At 35.7% G+C, this 13366-nt stretch overlaps 1 protein-coding gene across 4 annotated transcripts in view; it reads right to left on the bottom strand.

The window, feature by feature from the left end:
* Positions 1-13366, bottom strand: part of OPA1 (OPA1 mitochondrial dynamin like GTPase) — a 49098-nt gene that overhangs the window by 24129 nt on the left and 11603 nt on the right. For 2 of the 4 annotated variants that reach the window (XM_085069422.1, XM_085069423.1), the window contains 16 exons: positions 13165-13263; positions 8908-8961; positions 7712-7816; positions 6673-6759; positions 5708-5821; positions 5300-5380; positions 4821-4895; positions 4421-4492; positions 4171-4270; positions 3514-3644; positions 2902-2974; positions 2738-2810; positions 1865-1980; positions 1481-1545; positions 803-879; positions 411-576 (listed from right to left, as the gene is read on the bottom strand). In XM_085069422.1, the coding sequence (XP_084925548.1) occupies positions 411-576; positions 803-879; positions 1481-1545; positions 1865-1980; positions 2738-2810; positions 2902-2974; positions 3514-3644; positions 4171-4270; positions 4421-4492; positions 4821-4895; positions 5300-5380; positions 5708-5821; positions 6673-6759; positions 7712-7816; positions 8908-8961; positions 13165-13263 (1488 nt within the window). The remainder of the gene's footprint in view (positions 1-410; positions 577-802; positions 880-1480; positions 1546-1864; positions 1981-2737; positions 2811-2901; positions 2975-3513; positions 3645-4170; positions 4271-4420; positions 4493-4820; positions 4896-5299; positions 5381-5707; positions 5822-6672; positions 6760-7711; positions 7817-8907; positions 8962-13164; positions 13264-13366) is intronic. The other 2 variants (XM_085069424.1, XM_085069425.1) reach the window with 1 other exon arrangement.

Here is a 13366-nt window from a genome sequence, read left to right as displayed (position 1 = left end):
GGAGACTTTCAAAAAAACCATGCAAGCATAAATCACCTACTTTTCCTTTGCTGCCTTATCCATTACTAATAAAAGCAACACTGAACTTTGCTTCACTGTGTTGCAGCAAGAGGAATTCTGTTGGACTTGCATAAACCTATTCAATGTGAATATGCCTACTTGAAGCATTTGTTAACTTCACAAAAATAGGTTGTTTTTCTTCTTTAATGAGCAAAATTCACCAGAAGAGCAAAATACAGTATTTCTGTTCTGTTTGCTTCTGAACATTGAGATCTTGCCAGCCTTTTCTAACATGTACGCTGGTTAAAAGAACTGCAGTCAGGCATTCAACTTGCTTCTCTAGAGTTACACTTTCATTTTAAATTTCAATTAAGATTTATTTTTTTAAATTTACATAACTAAATTCTCACCTCTACTGCTTTATTAGGCAGTTGCTTGTCAGTCCACTGTTTCAGTTTGATGTCCACAGTGGTGTTAAACGTCCCTGAGTTTGTAGTCTGTGCTGCTGGCAGGTATATGTTCTCAATCACATGAGTAGATACCCTTTCCCATAAAGTTTTCTCAAGCATTTCCTCCCTGAAATGGAAGTTGTAACACATGTGGTGGTTTCCAATACACAAGTCACTAATAGGTGTGCATTCAATTTTTTAAAAACAGAAAACAAGACCACAGATCACAGGAATACAGTACATTGTCCAAGAAAAAGTTTTTACTTATATTTGAGAATTTTGTTTACTAGAACTCTGTTTTAAAGGCAATCTTTTCCTAGTTAATTATGGAAAAAAAGAAAGAAATACCATACCAGTGCTTTGGTGTGACCTGAGTCAAACTTATGACTTCATCAAGAATCTCATTCTTTGCTTTTTCAAACAGTTCATTCTGTGCAAAAGGAAATAATAATATTAAGTATACTTTGATCATATTTCCATACAAAAGGTAAAAAAATCCAAAACTTTTTCCTAAGGCCTTTAAGCCTCAAATGATACCTCCTGGTCATGTTCTGAACAATGTGTCTGCCTATCATCAGCTACCCTGGTTTACCATACATCTTCCCCCCATCTCTTGCATGCCTCTGTCCAGGCATGGCATTTCAATATTCAGGATCTCTACAAAAGAATTAGAAAATGAGATCCTAATTGTTTTGTTACTCTGTCTGTCTGAAAGACCAGGGAATGTAACTTCTCTTTGCCAGTTTTATCATGATCACAAAGAAACACTGACCTGTTCCTGGAGGCAAGTTAGGTCAGATAACTGTATACGAGAAGAGTGAAGGACTTAAGTGTTGAAGTATTACAGTTTTGAAGAAACAGAACTCATTATTTCCATCTCCTACAATAATTCACACTGTTCTCACATTTTAAAATGTCAGTACTTCATGTGACTTTAAGAAGCCTTTACAAATGAGACTAAATGGCATAAATTTTATTTCACAGTCATCAACCCTTTGTAGCAGACCAATGAAAGCAGTAGTATTATTTACCCTGTCAAGCTCTCGCAACCGGGGGTAATTGTTCTTCCATTCTGTCTCAAGATTGAAACGTGTGGCTGCAAAATTCAGAAACAGGGCATTATTTTTTTAATTGTCTATATGCACTTCATGACTACATTAAGTTTAGCAGGTCTTAAAATTGCCACAAATCTTGCTTATGATGAACCCTCCAAGCACTTTAAGCATGTCTGCAAATGAGCAGAATTTTTCTGTCTGTGATGAGATACTGCAAAATTCATGCATTAAAATAGCACCATATAAAAAGTATGAAACACAATTGCCCAACCATGCTGGCAAAACAGTATTATATGCACATGGAAGAAATAACTGTTTAACAGCGAGTTGCTTTCTCTTGCTTTTTGAAAACATGTTTACCTTTAAAAGCATCTGCTTGCTGCTCCACAGACTCTCTCACCATTTTCCAAAAGCAGTCTGACACAGCAAGACTTAAGTTCTTGGTTGTTACCTGATGTGCTTTCAACATACTTGTCCTGTAAGGAAAGACAGTCAGAGGAAATTCTCTGCATACCCATCATTTCTGGCCCCCATTTTCTCCTCTCTAGAATAAAGCTTTGCTTCTTAGGGCAGAAACTAACATGTAACTGTGTACCTAACCCAAATTCCAGTCTCCTCCTCCAAAATATTCAGTGTGGATGATCACCAAAGCAAGGGGAAAAAGCCCCAAAGCAAAATTCACAAACAAAAAACCCCACCCTAAATAAGATTTTATTTTAGAGGTTGCAGTGCAGGTACTACAGTCCCAAAGATCATGTACTGTACTTTCCTGAGAAATACCAGCCTGTGAAACCAAACTCTATTCAGTGAACTTCCCTCAGAACACACAAAGTAACTCTTTGAATACAACATTGTCACATCAAGACAACTGATGTTTAGATGCACTAAAACTGATTTTTGGGCTGGATTCACTCCTCTCAGCTGCATAACATGCTTAGACATAGGCTGAAACTTAGTTCTTGTAGAGCCAATGAAGATACACACAAACATTGGAAGAGTGGCCCAGAACTGCAGTGGAATCAACTGTTGCCTGAAGATGCCTGTCTGACTTACAGCAAGCATTAGGAAACCAGGAGAACTTGGTCACCTCAACATGATACTTAATTTAAGCAGATTATATCTCAGTTCGTGTTTCCATGCTGCAATCCTTGTAAATTCAACAAGCAAAACTGATGCTAGCATTTACCTACACAGGTTTCTTTTAGTAAAAACAACAAAAAAATAGCAACATACTTTAACAGCTTTGAATTTTGAAAGAACTCCTCTTCATATTCTTTAATAGATTCAATGCTTTCACTGCTGTTTCCTGCAGAAAGAAAAGAGTGCTGCAACAGTTCCATTTAGACAGCCTTCTGGGCTAGCAAGGACAAAATAAACAGAGCTAGAGCTCTCTTTACCTTTTCCAGTAACAACTGCAAAATAACCCAAAGCTTTCATTGGGAAGAGTTTGCCTTCAATGATTTGCTGGATCTGTGAAAATAAAGGATTAAAAAAAACATGATTAACTTTGTACAGAAACATTGTTTCCTTCAGCATACTTTTAAGGTCAGATCTACTTGCACCTATGCATAGCCTACTGCAGGAAGTAGTTTGGTATGGGACTGTGAGTTCTATTGAGATCGAAAACAAAAAAAAAAACCCAAACAAACAAAAATAAAGACATAAATCAAATAAGGCATAACACAGCAGAACACAACACACAACAAAAATGCCTATCCCAGAACATCCTTAAGACTGTTTGGGAAATGGAACTTGCTCAGGTCACCTTGATGAAAGGAATCAGTATTATAGCAAGCTGAGACTGAATTCACATAGCTGATCACCAAAATCAATGCCTGAGAGAGATTAAAACAACAACCACTAAAAAGAATAATCATACTGAATACAGAAATAAGCACTCAAACCATCTAGAACAGTCAGGTGAGGTCCAATATCTCTGACAGGACCTCAAGTCTTTTACCATGTGTGACTTCAGCCAGCACAACGTGAGAAAAACAGTTTCAACTCACCCTGTTTGGGCTAGCCACATTTTTCTCTGCAAGATCAACCTTAGTCAACACAAAAATTGTCCTTTTTCCTTGGGGATCCATTTGGCTGACTAAATCTGTGACAATACTGCGTTCTGCATCCACTGACCCATCTAAAATAAATACAAAGTTTATTTTAGGGACTATGTAATCTAACACACAGTACTCAAGACACAGTAGCCAGCAACTAAGTTTCATGTTACAAATTAAATCCAGTAAAATTAGACTTATGTTCCATTTTTGGATACACACAGTAGAAAAACTGCTTTGTTCCCGGAGTTGTAACAAACTAGTTTGTTGTAGTTCTGTAAGTTTTGAACAAGTAGCAGCTTGCTCAAAATATTCAACATTATGTTCAATGCTATTGCATGCCACCTCCAAAAACACTTTTGCAGAAAACTGGAATTTTATTATCACCATTTTTCTTTAATGCTAAAAAATTCTTATCAAAAAGTTGCTTTTTATCATAGATTTTGCACAGATTGCCTTAATTTAAAAAACAGACATTCTACATCATGCTGTTCTGCACACTACACAAATTATCATAAAAGGAAAAATAATACTATCAGAACAGACCCCAGAGTAACAAAAGAACCATGATTAAAAATATAAATGGATAAAGATTTACAGTCTTACTACCTTGAATACAGAGGATGATGGCATTAGGATTCTGCATGTAGGCCTTGCTGATGCTAAAGATAGTTTCCTTCGTATCTGGCGCCATACCTGATGTCACAGTCTTTAACATGCATATGGAGATAAATATTTAAAGAAAAAAAAATACAAAAGGATGTTAAAAAAAACCCCAACAGCTAATGTTCTCACCAATAACACCACCTCACTTACGTGTTATTTTTTAAAATTTTTTTAAAAACTATTGCATACTTACACTAATGACTCCAGGCAAATCAACCAATACCATTCGCTGCAAACCAGGACCTTTCACACTTAAGGAGATGGTCTGTGAAATAAAACTGGAATTAGAGGTTTATACACACAGCTACTTTGCATGTAGTTACATACGCAAACAGACATATATAAAACTATATGAACACATATTTACACACATATGCTTTAATCACCAACAACCTGTAATTTTAAATACGAAGTAAAACCTTAAATGCAAGTAATTGTGATACAGAACTGATTTTAATAGTCCAAATACACTTCATATGGTGCAAAATATTAAGTATACACAAACTGGACTCACCACAGTCTCCCACCTGAAGATTACTTACAAAAGATATATATGTACAGATATTTGCCATTAAATATTTGACAAGTCTTACCTCAGTGCTAACAGTGCACCCTTCTTTCACACTGTTTCTCATTCTGATTTCTATTTCATTTCTCAAAGCTGCAAGCTGTTATAAGAAAAGCAAAGTATCAAACACAAAACTCTTTATAACCATGATAGAAGAAAAATTACCTACACAGAAAAACATGTTTACTTAGGGATTAAAGTTTGTAAGTATTATCTCAAATGTATGTTTACTAAGCCTGGTAAATGGAGAGGGCACTAAATGACAGGTTACTTGCAGATCCCTTCATACTCCATATCTTGGCACAAGAAGAATGCTACATTTTATCCACTTCAGTGCCAGCCAAAAACCACATTAAGAGATAACTTAATAACTAATACAATGCCTTGCCCCACTAAACACGTTTCATTTTAATTAAAAAGGGGGCTTAGAGATCACAGAGACATAAAATTATTCAGAGAATTATTGAAAGTCTCATTAACTTCCAGTCACTTTATTATACTTACATCCTCCTCTTTGGTCAGATCGAACTCCCGAGAGCTGTCTTTGAATAAAGCCACATGGTGGGGACCTTCACTAAGGGTTACCTAAATGTTAAAAGCTTTAATGAGAAAGTATAGCAAATCTAACACAGAGAAACACGAGAAGTACATGGCAAATGTGCACTTCCCTCAGTAGAAATACAATTATATGTAGTGCTTATTTAGCACAGAATTACTTAATAGCAGGTACAAATAATACTGCTCAGACAGTACACACGGATCATATCTAGATCTGCAGAGGTGTTGGCTGAAACAACTCCCTTGCTTAGAGGCCATTTTATAAACATATGTCCATGTATACTTCAATGAATGTCATAATTGGAGGAAGAACAATAGAGTAAATGCTGATTCAGAGATGATGATGTTTCTTACCTTAACAGGGGAACGTGTCATCATCTCCCCAGACCCTCGAGGGAATATGCGGGCCTGGGCGATCATTTCCAACACGCTGGTTTTTCCTGCACTTTGATCTCCAACCACCACCACCTTAAGTGAAAGTTCAAACAGCCATTGGCTTTCAGCAAGACATTTTGGCAGTGTAGACAAAAGCTGGTGGATCAACACCAGCTGTGTTCTGCTTGATAATAAAGGCATTCGTTTAAAGGTGTAATCTTTGAAGAAATACTAAGTTGTAGTCAAGTAAAAAAATTGACTTGTGCTTGAGACAGCATAGACCACAAAGCACCCTGCCAGGGCACCTACTGAAGAGAGGGAGGGCTTGCTCTCTCGGGGCAGGCAGCTCTTCTCTTCTTGTACAAAATCCTTTCAGCAGGCAAAACAATACTCATGTGGTAGATGCTTATTCTGCCTGGAGAGAGCTGAATTCTGAATTTCGCCATCTTAGCAGCTTCCTATAGAAGCTACCAGTGCTACAGGTGGTTGTGCAAGCAGGAAGCATTCCTGGCTCTCTCCTACACCAGCAGTCAGGCTAACCCCTTCCCAAATCCCTCACCAACAGCAGCACTGCTGTGGGGAGATCAACAGGGCACCTTACCTGCACAGCTCCAATTACACATACTGGGAAACAACCACCATTTTACAAAGCTGAGGAGGATAGGGTGCACGGACTGAAACCATTTCAAATGAAAAGCTAAGCACAGCAGCCATATCTGAATCTAGACAGGGTTTTATCTGTGAGCCAAAACAGACTTAACCAGGTTAAATTGATGATTCTTAAAATTATCTTATTGCTTTTAAAATGGAGGACATGTCTTAAGCAAAAAGCTGGAGCTACAAGAAAATAGCCTTGCACTATTATTCTGGAATATAATTAAATACTCTATTAAATTATAAAACTGGTAGTTTAATAAAAGCCATTGAATTTGTTATCTACTTACTCGAGGTAGGTGATCTTGAGTGTTGTAACTGGCATCATAATCAGACAGGATGTCAAGTACTTCAGAATACATATCAATCAAAGACTTCTACAAAATAAAAGTACAGAAACAAAACACAGACAATTAAGAGAACAAAGACTGGTTTCAGACTACTTCATCTGTAAATTATTGTAAAAATGTTTTTATTCTCTCCTGATGGTTTGAAACTACAGCTGTCTATACTACAGCACAGATCTTTGTCCTGTGAAATACAATACCAAGTCACTCCTTGACTCCTGTGGATGACAATACTCTAGCATCTTGCTGAAGGAGGAAAATGAGAGTTCTCCTCTACAGCCTAAGAGAACAACCAAATGCAAACTTCGCAGTTTTCAAGTTAAGCTAAACTAAATTTCTTCCATCAAATATCTAGACTTACATCTTTAGTTCCATGAGCAATAAGCATTAACAAGGATACAGAGTTATCTAATCTCATTCTATAGAAATAAGAACTCATGTTTCAGTTCCCAGAGGAAAGAGCAAGATCCATATTGGTTAACAAGTGACACAGAGAAGCAGAATACACCTGTTTTTAGAATGCTGAGGATGTTGGCAGGCAAAACCAAAAGCCAGTCTCCCTGGATTCATACAGTCATTAAATGATGTTCCCTGACCCGTTAACTTGCTCCTACAAAACTCACTAAGACACATGACAAAGCACAAAGGTATCAGACTGTGTGCACAAGAAGAGTTGGAAGCAACACTATTCAAGAATACAGTGAAACTACACAATAAAACCAATCTGCATTTCCCAACCATTTAGGTAAGTTATTTAGTTGGACATGGTAACCCCTCTGTGTTTTCAATTGAAGCTGCTTCCAAAAGTTATACAATTAAAAAATAAAGGATGTATAAAAGCCTTGATGACTCAAAAAATTAACAGAGGTATCTTAAAACAAATGCTACAAGCTCATATATTAATTGCAAATGCAATTTAGAATAGCATCATGGAAAACATGGCATAATTGTATTTCTATGTGGTTTTGTAACACATAAATACCTTTAATTTCCTCTGATGAATTCCCTTGTCGTCTCTTTGCAGTACCAATTTTCTTAATTCTTTGTTCTCCTTCTCTAATCGCTCAAGCATTCTTTGGTATTTGAGCTATAAAAAATAGTACAAATATATTCATGTCATTATGAACATAATAGATTCACATGAGCAAAGTTTTACCTCTGAATAACCTATAGTTCTTCAGGCAGGTCTTTCAAAAATACAGAAACCTTTGTGACCACTATTGTTATTAAGAATACAGGGTCACCAAGAGAAGTGTGTTAGAATTACTTTCTTCTTGCAATACAACTCCTTAGCTTCAAAAGTTTTAGTAAGACCACACTGTTCAAACTTGGGGTCACACAGATCAATCTTTAAGCATCTTAAGCATAATTTTCAAAGAGGCTACATATATAGAATCAGACAGAAATTAGTAACAGTGGGAACTGGCCGTTCAATCAAAAAGATCATAGAGCTTAAATGTGAATTTGCAAGCCTAGTTTAGACCCTTTGTTCAGCATACAACTTCAGTTCAAGACACAACTGTATCAGCTTAGTCCTCTTCAGGAGATTGTAACAGTACTCTGAAGATGAGACATATATAGTTTTGATATATACTCTGAAAACCCCTTTCTACAATGTGGAAATGTATTTGGCCTGAGTGTACTTTTAAAAACAAATCAAATTTCAATACCTTATTTAAAAAGGTAAGTAATAAACGTACTCAAAACTAGCAAATATATAATGATGTCATGAAAACCTGTATAAAACAATGTGGCTGAGCCAAAGAGCCAGTCAATTTAGAAGCCTTCAGACAAAAGACTAATTGTACATTAACTTAAGTGAGCAAGAAAACCAAAATACTGACAAATACGACTAACGTGCATCAACCCTGAAAGAATCCAGGTTACAAATAACTAGTTCCGCCTTGCTAATCAAGGAGATATTAAAACTTGGTTGGAACGAGGTCTTGCATTCTGTAAGTCATTGTCAGAGAGCAACAGACTACACTGACCTTTGGTCTGGGCCAATGCAGGGGACTCTGCATTGACACATTCAAATATTGAAAAAAGTACTGCATTTATACATATATATATATACACACACACCCCAAATATATTTCAGGTTTGCTTTTGTCTAGTAAATCTGAGTCTGCTGCATATAAATCACTACTTAAGGCATCAATAACTCAGCAAAGTCACCTGAGTGCGTAGAAGTTCTTCTTGAAGTTGATCAATCTTCTCTTTGTCAGAAACCTACAACGAAAAATAATCACAGCTACCATCACTTGTTTAGTTTAAGCACTGTAAGTAACCAAATCACGAACTGAAAGCTTCATTCCACGTAAGAAAAGTGATTTTACATGCATTTTACAGCAAGTAAAATTCTTCAATTAGCATTTGAAACTTAACACTGATGGAAAGCTCCATCTGCAACAGAAGGTTCACATCACAGAGTTGCCTGAATTTCAGTACATGCAAATGCAAAAATTAACCCTTCAAGACTTAATATGGGGAAAATGGGCTTAAGGAAAAGCAGCTTCATATGGTGCTGAGTTTTCTGGCCACTGAGATAAACGTAGTTTTAGTGGTCAAACTCTCAGGATCTCATATATTCATTTTCTAAATCAGCACCATCTTAATGGGATGTAATCATTAAACACCTGCTCGCTACAGAAAGTATTTTCAAGTGAGTATTCACTATTTATGAATATTTGTAAGGATTCTGATTTGATATTTGTTTGTCAGAATTCTAAACATGCTGCATTCATTTTGGATAGACAGGACAGTCTTGAAGGGTTATTTCAAAATTATTTAAATTACATTAAAAACTGGAAAAATTAGGGTATTACAGTACAAGAGATTTTGAAGTTCAAGGCATTAATGTAGTAAGATCAGGCACTAAGAATCATTCTAAGTCAAATATTCCTAAAATGTGTTCATCAAGATGTAGTGAACAGTTGTTTAAAACAATCCTCTTTTAATAACACAAAGACAAAAAGCCTAAATGGTGCAATACAAATTCCTATGATGTAAATATTTACAAACAACAAAATCTAATGGTTGACTGATGAAGTAATCAATTTAGAAAAAATTATAATCTTAACAATTACTGAAAGTGTCAATATTTAAATAAAGTTAATGGGATAAAGCTCATGTGACAGTTACAACTCAAGTTAGTTTCAGATCAGAAAGAGCCTATTATCTAATATGCAGAGGACAGCTGTTATTTAGACATAAATTAATTCCATTGGTAAACAACACAACAGTTGTTACAGACTAAACAAGAAAAATCCACAATTATTCACAGTGATCAATATAATTTAGCTGTTAAGCCTGAAGAATTGTGTCTGCACTTTATAGAAAGAAATCCAAGACGACACTTCCATCTTTATCCAATTATTTTCCTTCATAAAGAGCAAAGTGAAAATGCTGTAAATTAACCTTTCATTACTGTTAATTAGTTCAGCTGTAGCAAAAGTGCATCAGAAACAGGGTTAGTTGGACACAGAGGACTTGATGCGTGCAGCCAGAAGGTGGTATACGTAAATAGATATTTACATATGCACACACCTTCAACACCTCAGAGACATACGGGGAAAATAAAAATAGGAAGGCAAGGAGAATGATATGCAGAGCCAAAAGCAGCAAGAAAATTCAGGAAAGAAAAGGAAAGCAAAGTGTTTCCAAGTGCTGCAGAGACTTTCAAAGGAGGTAAAATTTTCCTGCTCTCTGCTGCTCTCAAAGGACTTGTGGGGCCATGATGCACCTCTGAAGTGCTTCCCTACAGACATCTCCAACCATGGGCACACTGTCTGAATGGGCTGATGCTTCTGTTCAACACAGCAAGCCAAAATACTGCACACAGTTTGAAGCTGCAAGATCTGAAGCAAAGAATTAGAGATGATTAATTCTAGATGATGAATTCACTAGATGATTAATTCTAACAAGGACATTAGGAAAGTTATGTCAAAAATAACAAACAGCTCTAGAATGATGTCTTTGCCTTAGTGCTTGGTGCTGGTGTGATTTCAATGTTAGTACATAGAGTGTTTTAAATGTGGTCCAAAATATTGCTGGAAATTTTCTTACGTTGCCAATAAAAGCTAAAGCTGATATAACAATTTGAAGTATTAGAAGTCACATATGACTATTCTGTGATTCCTACCCCCACCAAAAATCAACTATTAAAGTATATATTTATATAGGCACATCAGTATTTGTTTAATCCAGTTCAGCATGGTTTGTACATCAAGATTCCTCCTTCTTTCCCCATTGCCACCATAAAGAGTTACGAGAAAAGAAAACTGGAGAGTTATTTTTAATCAATCTTGCACACAGATATCTATTCACTAAGAAATCCAAAAGCTCCTTAGAGAGTTACACATTTTGCACAGCAGTTGCCTTTCAACAGCCTTTGTCATATATTGTATAAAATAACTACGTGCATCTGAAAATTCAGTACCTTTGAAACAACAGTAATGTCCTGCATATTCTCTAACTAGACTACAAATAATTTTAAAATTATTATCTGTGGAACTACAATGATTTCCAATAATATAAATGAAAATATCAAGGCCAAAACCAAATGCATTCAAGCAGCCATGCACAGTGCAGCTGTACAAGACTAAACAATTTTACTACTAAATATTTATCAATAGGCTGCCCCAAAAAAACCATTAAAAAAATCAACAGGAGACAGTTACATTTTTGTTTTTAATACCCTGTTCTGATTATGAGATGGTTCTTACTATTACTCAGTTTACAACTGCAGTAGGTTTAATATGAAGTAATTCAATTAAAATGGAAAAATATGCAAGTAAATTGGGCAACAAAACTTCCAGGAATGGAAATAAAATTATCATGTTCTCTTACAGACAGGCAAGTAAGCTAACTCAGTTAAAAAATAAAAAAGCTTAGTTTACGCCCTGTCAAAAGGGCCTCAATGATTTATTTCAATGACTGCAACAATTTGTTCTGCCAAAGGAGAATGTGGATCAATGATTAGAATCTTTGAGCCATATCCTCCTATCAAGGTATAGAAGACTATAGTTCACCAATTCTTTCAATCTGATTCAAGCACAAAGGTTAGCGTGACAAATAAGACTCATTCCTTGTCATAAGGCATGTATGCCAAATGGCACACTGAATGCTGAATTAAAAAACTTTCTATATGCAAAGGAAGGTAGTACCTGCCATAGAGGGCAGGGTAACATTTACAAAGACAGCTCCAGCAGTTTCTTCACAACTTGGGAATAGTGGAATTAGTTACAACAAAGTAGACTCTTAATCAGAAACAAATATAATATTAAGCTCATTGTTCTTCCTAATTGTGATTATTAAGCTGATAATTTTTTTATATCAAATGTTTATTGCCTTTCCAGCAATTTTTACAAGTTCATACATTTTATTATAAACTTCAATCTACTATTCCATACTCCACCTCTCTCAATAAACTGTATACAAGTCAAGGGAGCTTGTAACTATAAAGTATATAAAATAATACAGCAAGAAAGTAAAACATAAAATTACTACTATACTTTCAGAGAACATTGATCTTCCTCTGTTGACGGACTAAAAAGTATGACAATTACAGCTATGCAAATATATCTTAAAGTATAATTCACATTTAGTGCATTCCTCTTTCTGTGGGATTTATATTCAGCTGTACAGAAGATCAAGTTCTGTATTCAGTGCTCAATTCCAAAGCTGTTGAAAAGTACAAGTAATCAAAGCTTTTAAGGAGGCACAAAAGCAGCCAACAAAGCAATGTGGTTAAGAATTTCAGATTGCAACAAATCAGAAAACTAAAGTATCCCAATTTAAGAATTTCCAATCAATCTCAGCCATATAATAATAAAATGATTTGAGTTTAAATTAAGTAAGTAAAGAGAACTGCAGATGTTCAACAAGCACAACAAATCAGTAAAAATTCCACTTTTAAGATAGAAAACAGACAAGGGACTACCTTTGAGGAATATACAGTAGATACTCTTATCAACAGTATTTAATTGTCTGTGCAAAATTATTACTAAGGAGCTGCTGTCATTTTCAGATTGGCAATAGTATATAAAGCAGGGGAAAAAGTTCCCAGAGATATATTCCCTGTAAACAGCTACACTCTTACAAGGTAGAACTACCATAAGGAAGCAACAGTAAATAGTTTTGACATTAATTCACATGCTTTTCTTAAATGCATTTTCAAGGTACGAACTTTAAATGAGTTTGTATAGAGGCACAGACCACACAATTTCAAAATGACACTAAGTACCTGTTTTGCTTTTACATCATGCTTTAAATGCACCTTCGTTAAACTGAAACAGGACTATACATATGTACAGAAGTTGGCCAATTATTTGGGTCCATGATTTAATTAGTTAGATTTTTCTAGCTCAAAAGCAGTTGGCTGATGTATTTGATTAGAGTGAATGCAGAACATATCGTCCCTTAAGCCATCACCTTTCGCTTCTGCTGGGAAGAGAAGCCAGCGGCTCTGCGTGCTTCCTCTTCGTGCTGCTGGATTTGTTGTTGTAACAGAATGAGCTCCCCAAGCAGGCCCTGGGTGAGTTTACAATAAAAAGGAGAGGAAAAATTTGGGGTGTAAGGAGAACAAAGTTAAACCAAAAGGCATGACAAAGACAGATGAAAACCAGGTATGAAT

The sequence above is a fragment of the Lichenostomus cassidix genome, chromosome 9 (assembly GCF_008360975.1).
Source record: "Lichenostomus cassidix isolate B80296 chromosome 9, HeHo_3.0, whole genome shotgun sequence".
NCBI classification, from domain to species: Eukaryota; Metazoa; Chordata; class Aves; order Passeriformes; family Meliphagidae; genus Lichenostomus; species Lichenostomus cassidix.
The sequence above is the reverse complement of the archived record's forward strand: the minus strand, read 5'-3'. Positions and strand labels throughout refer to the sequence as shown.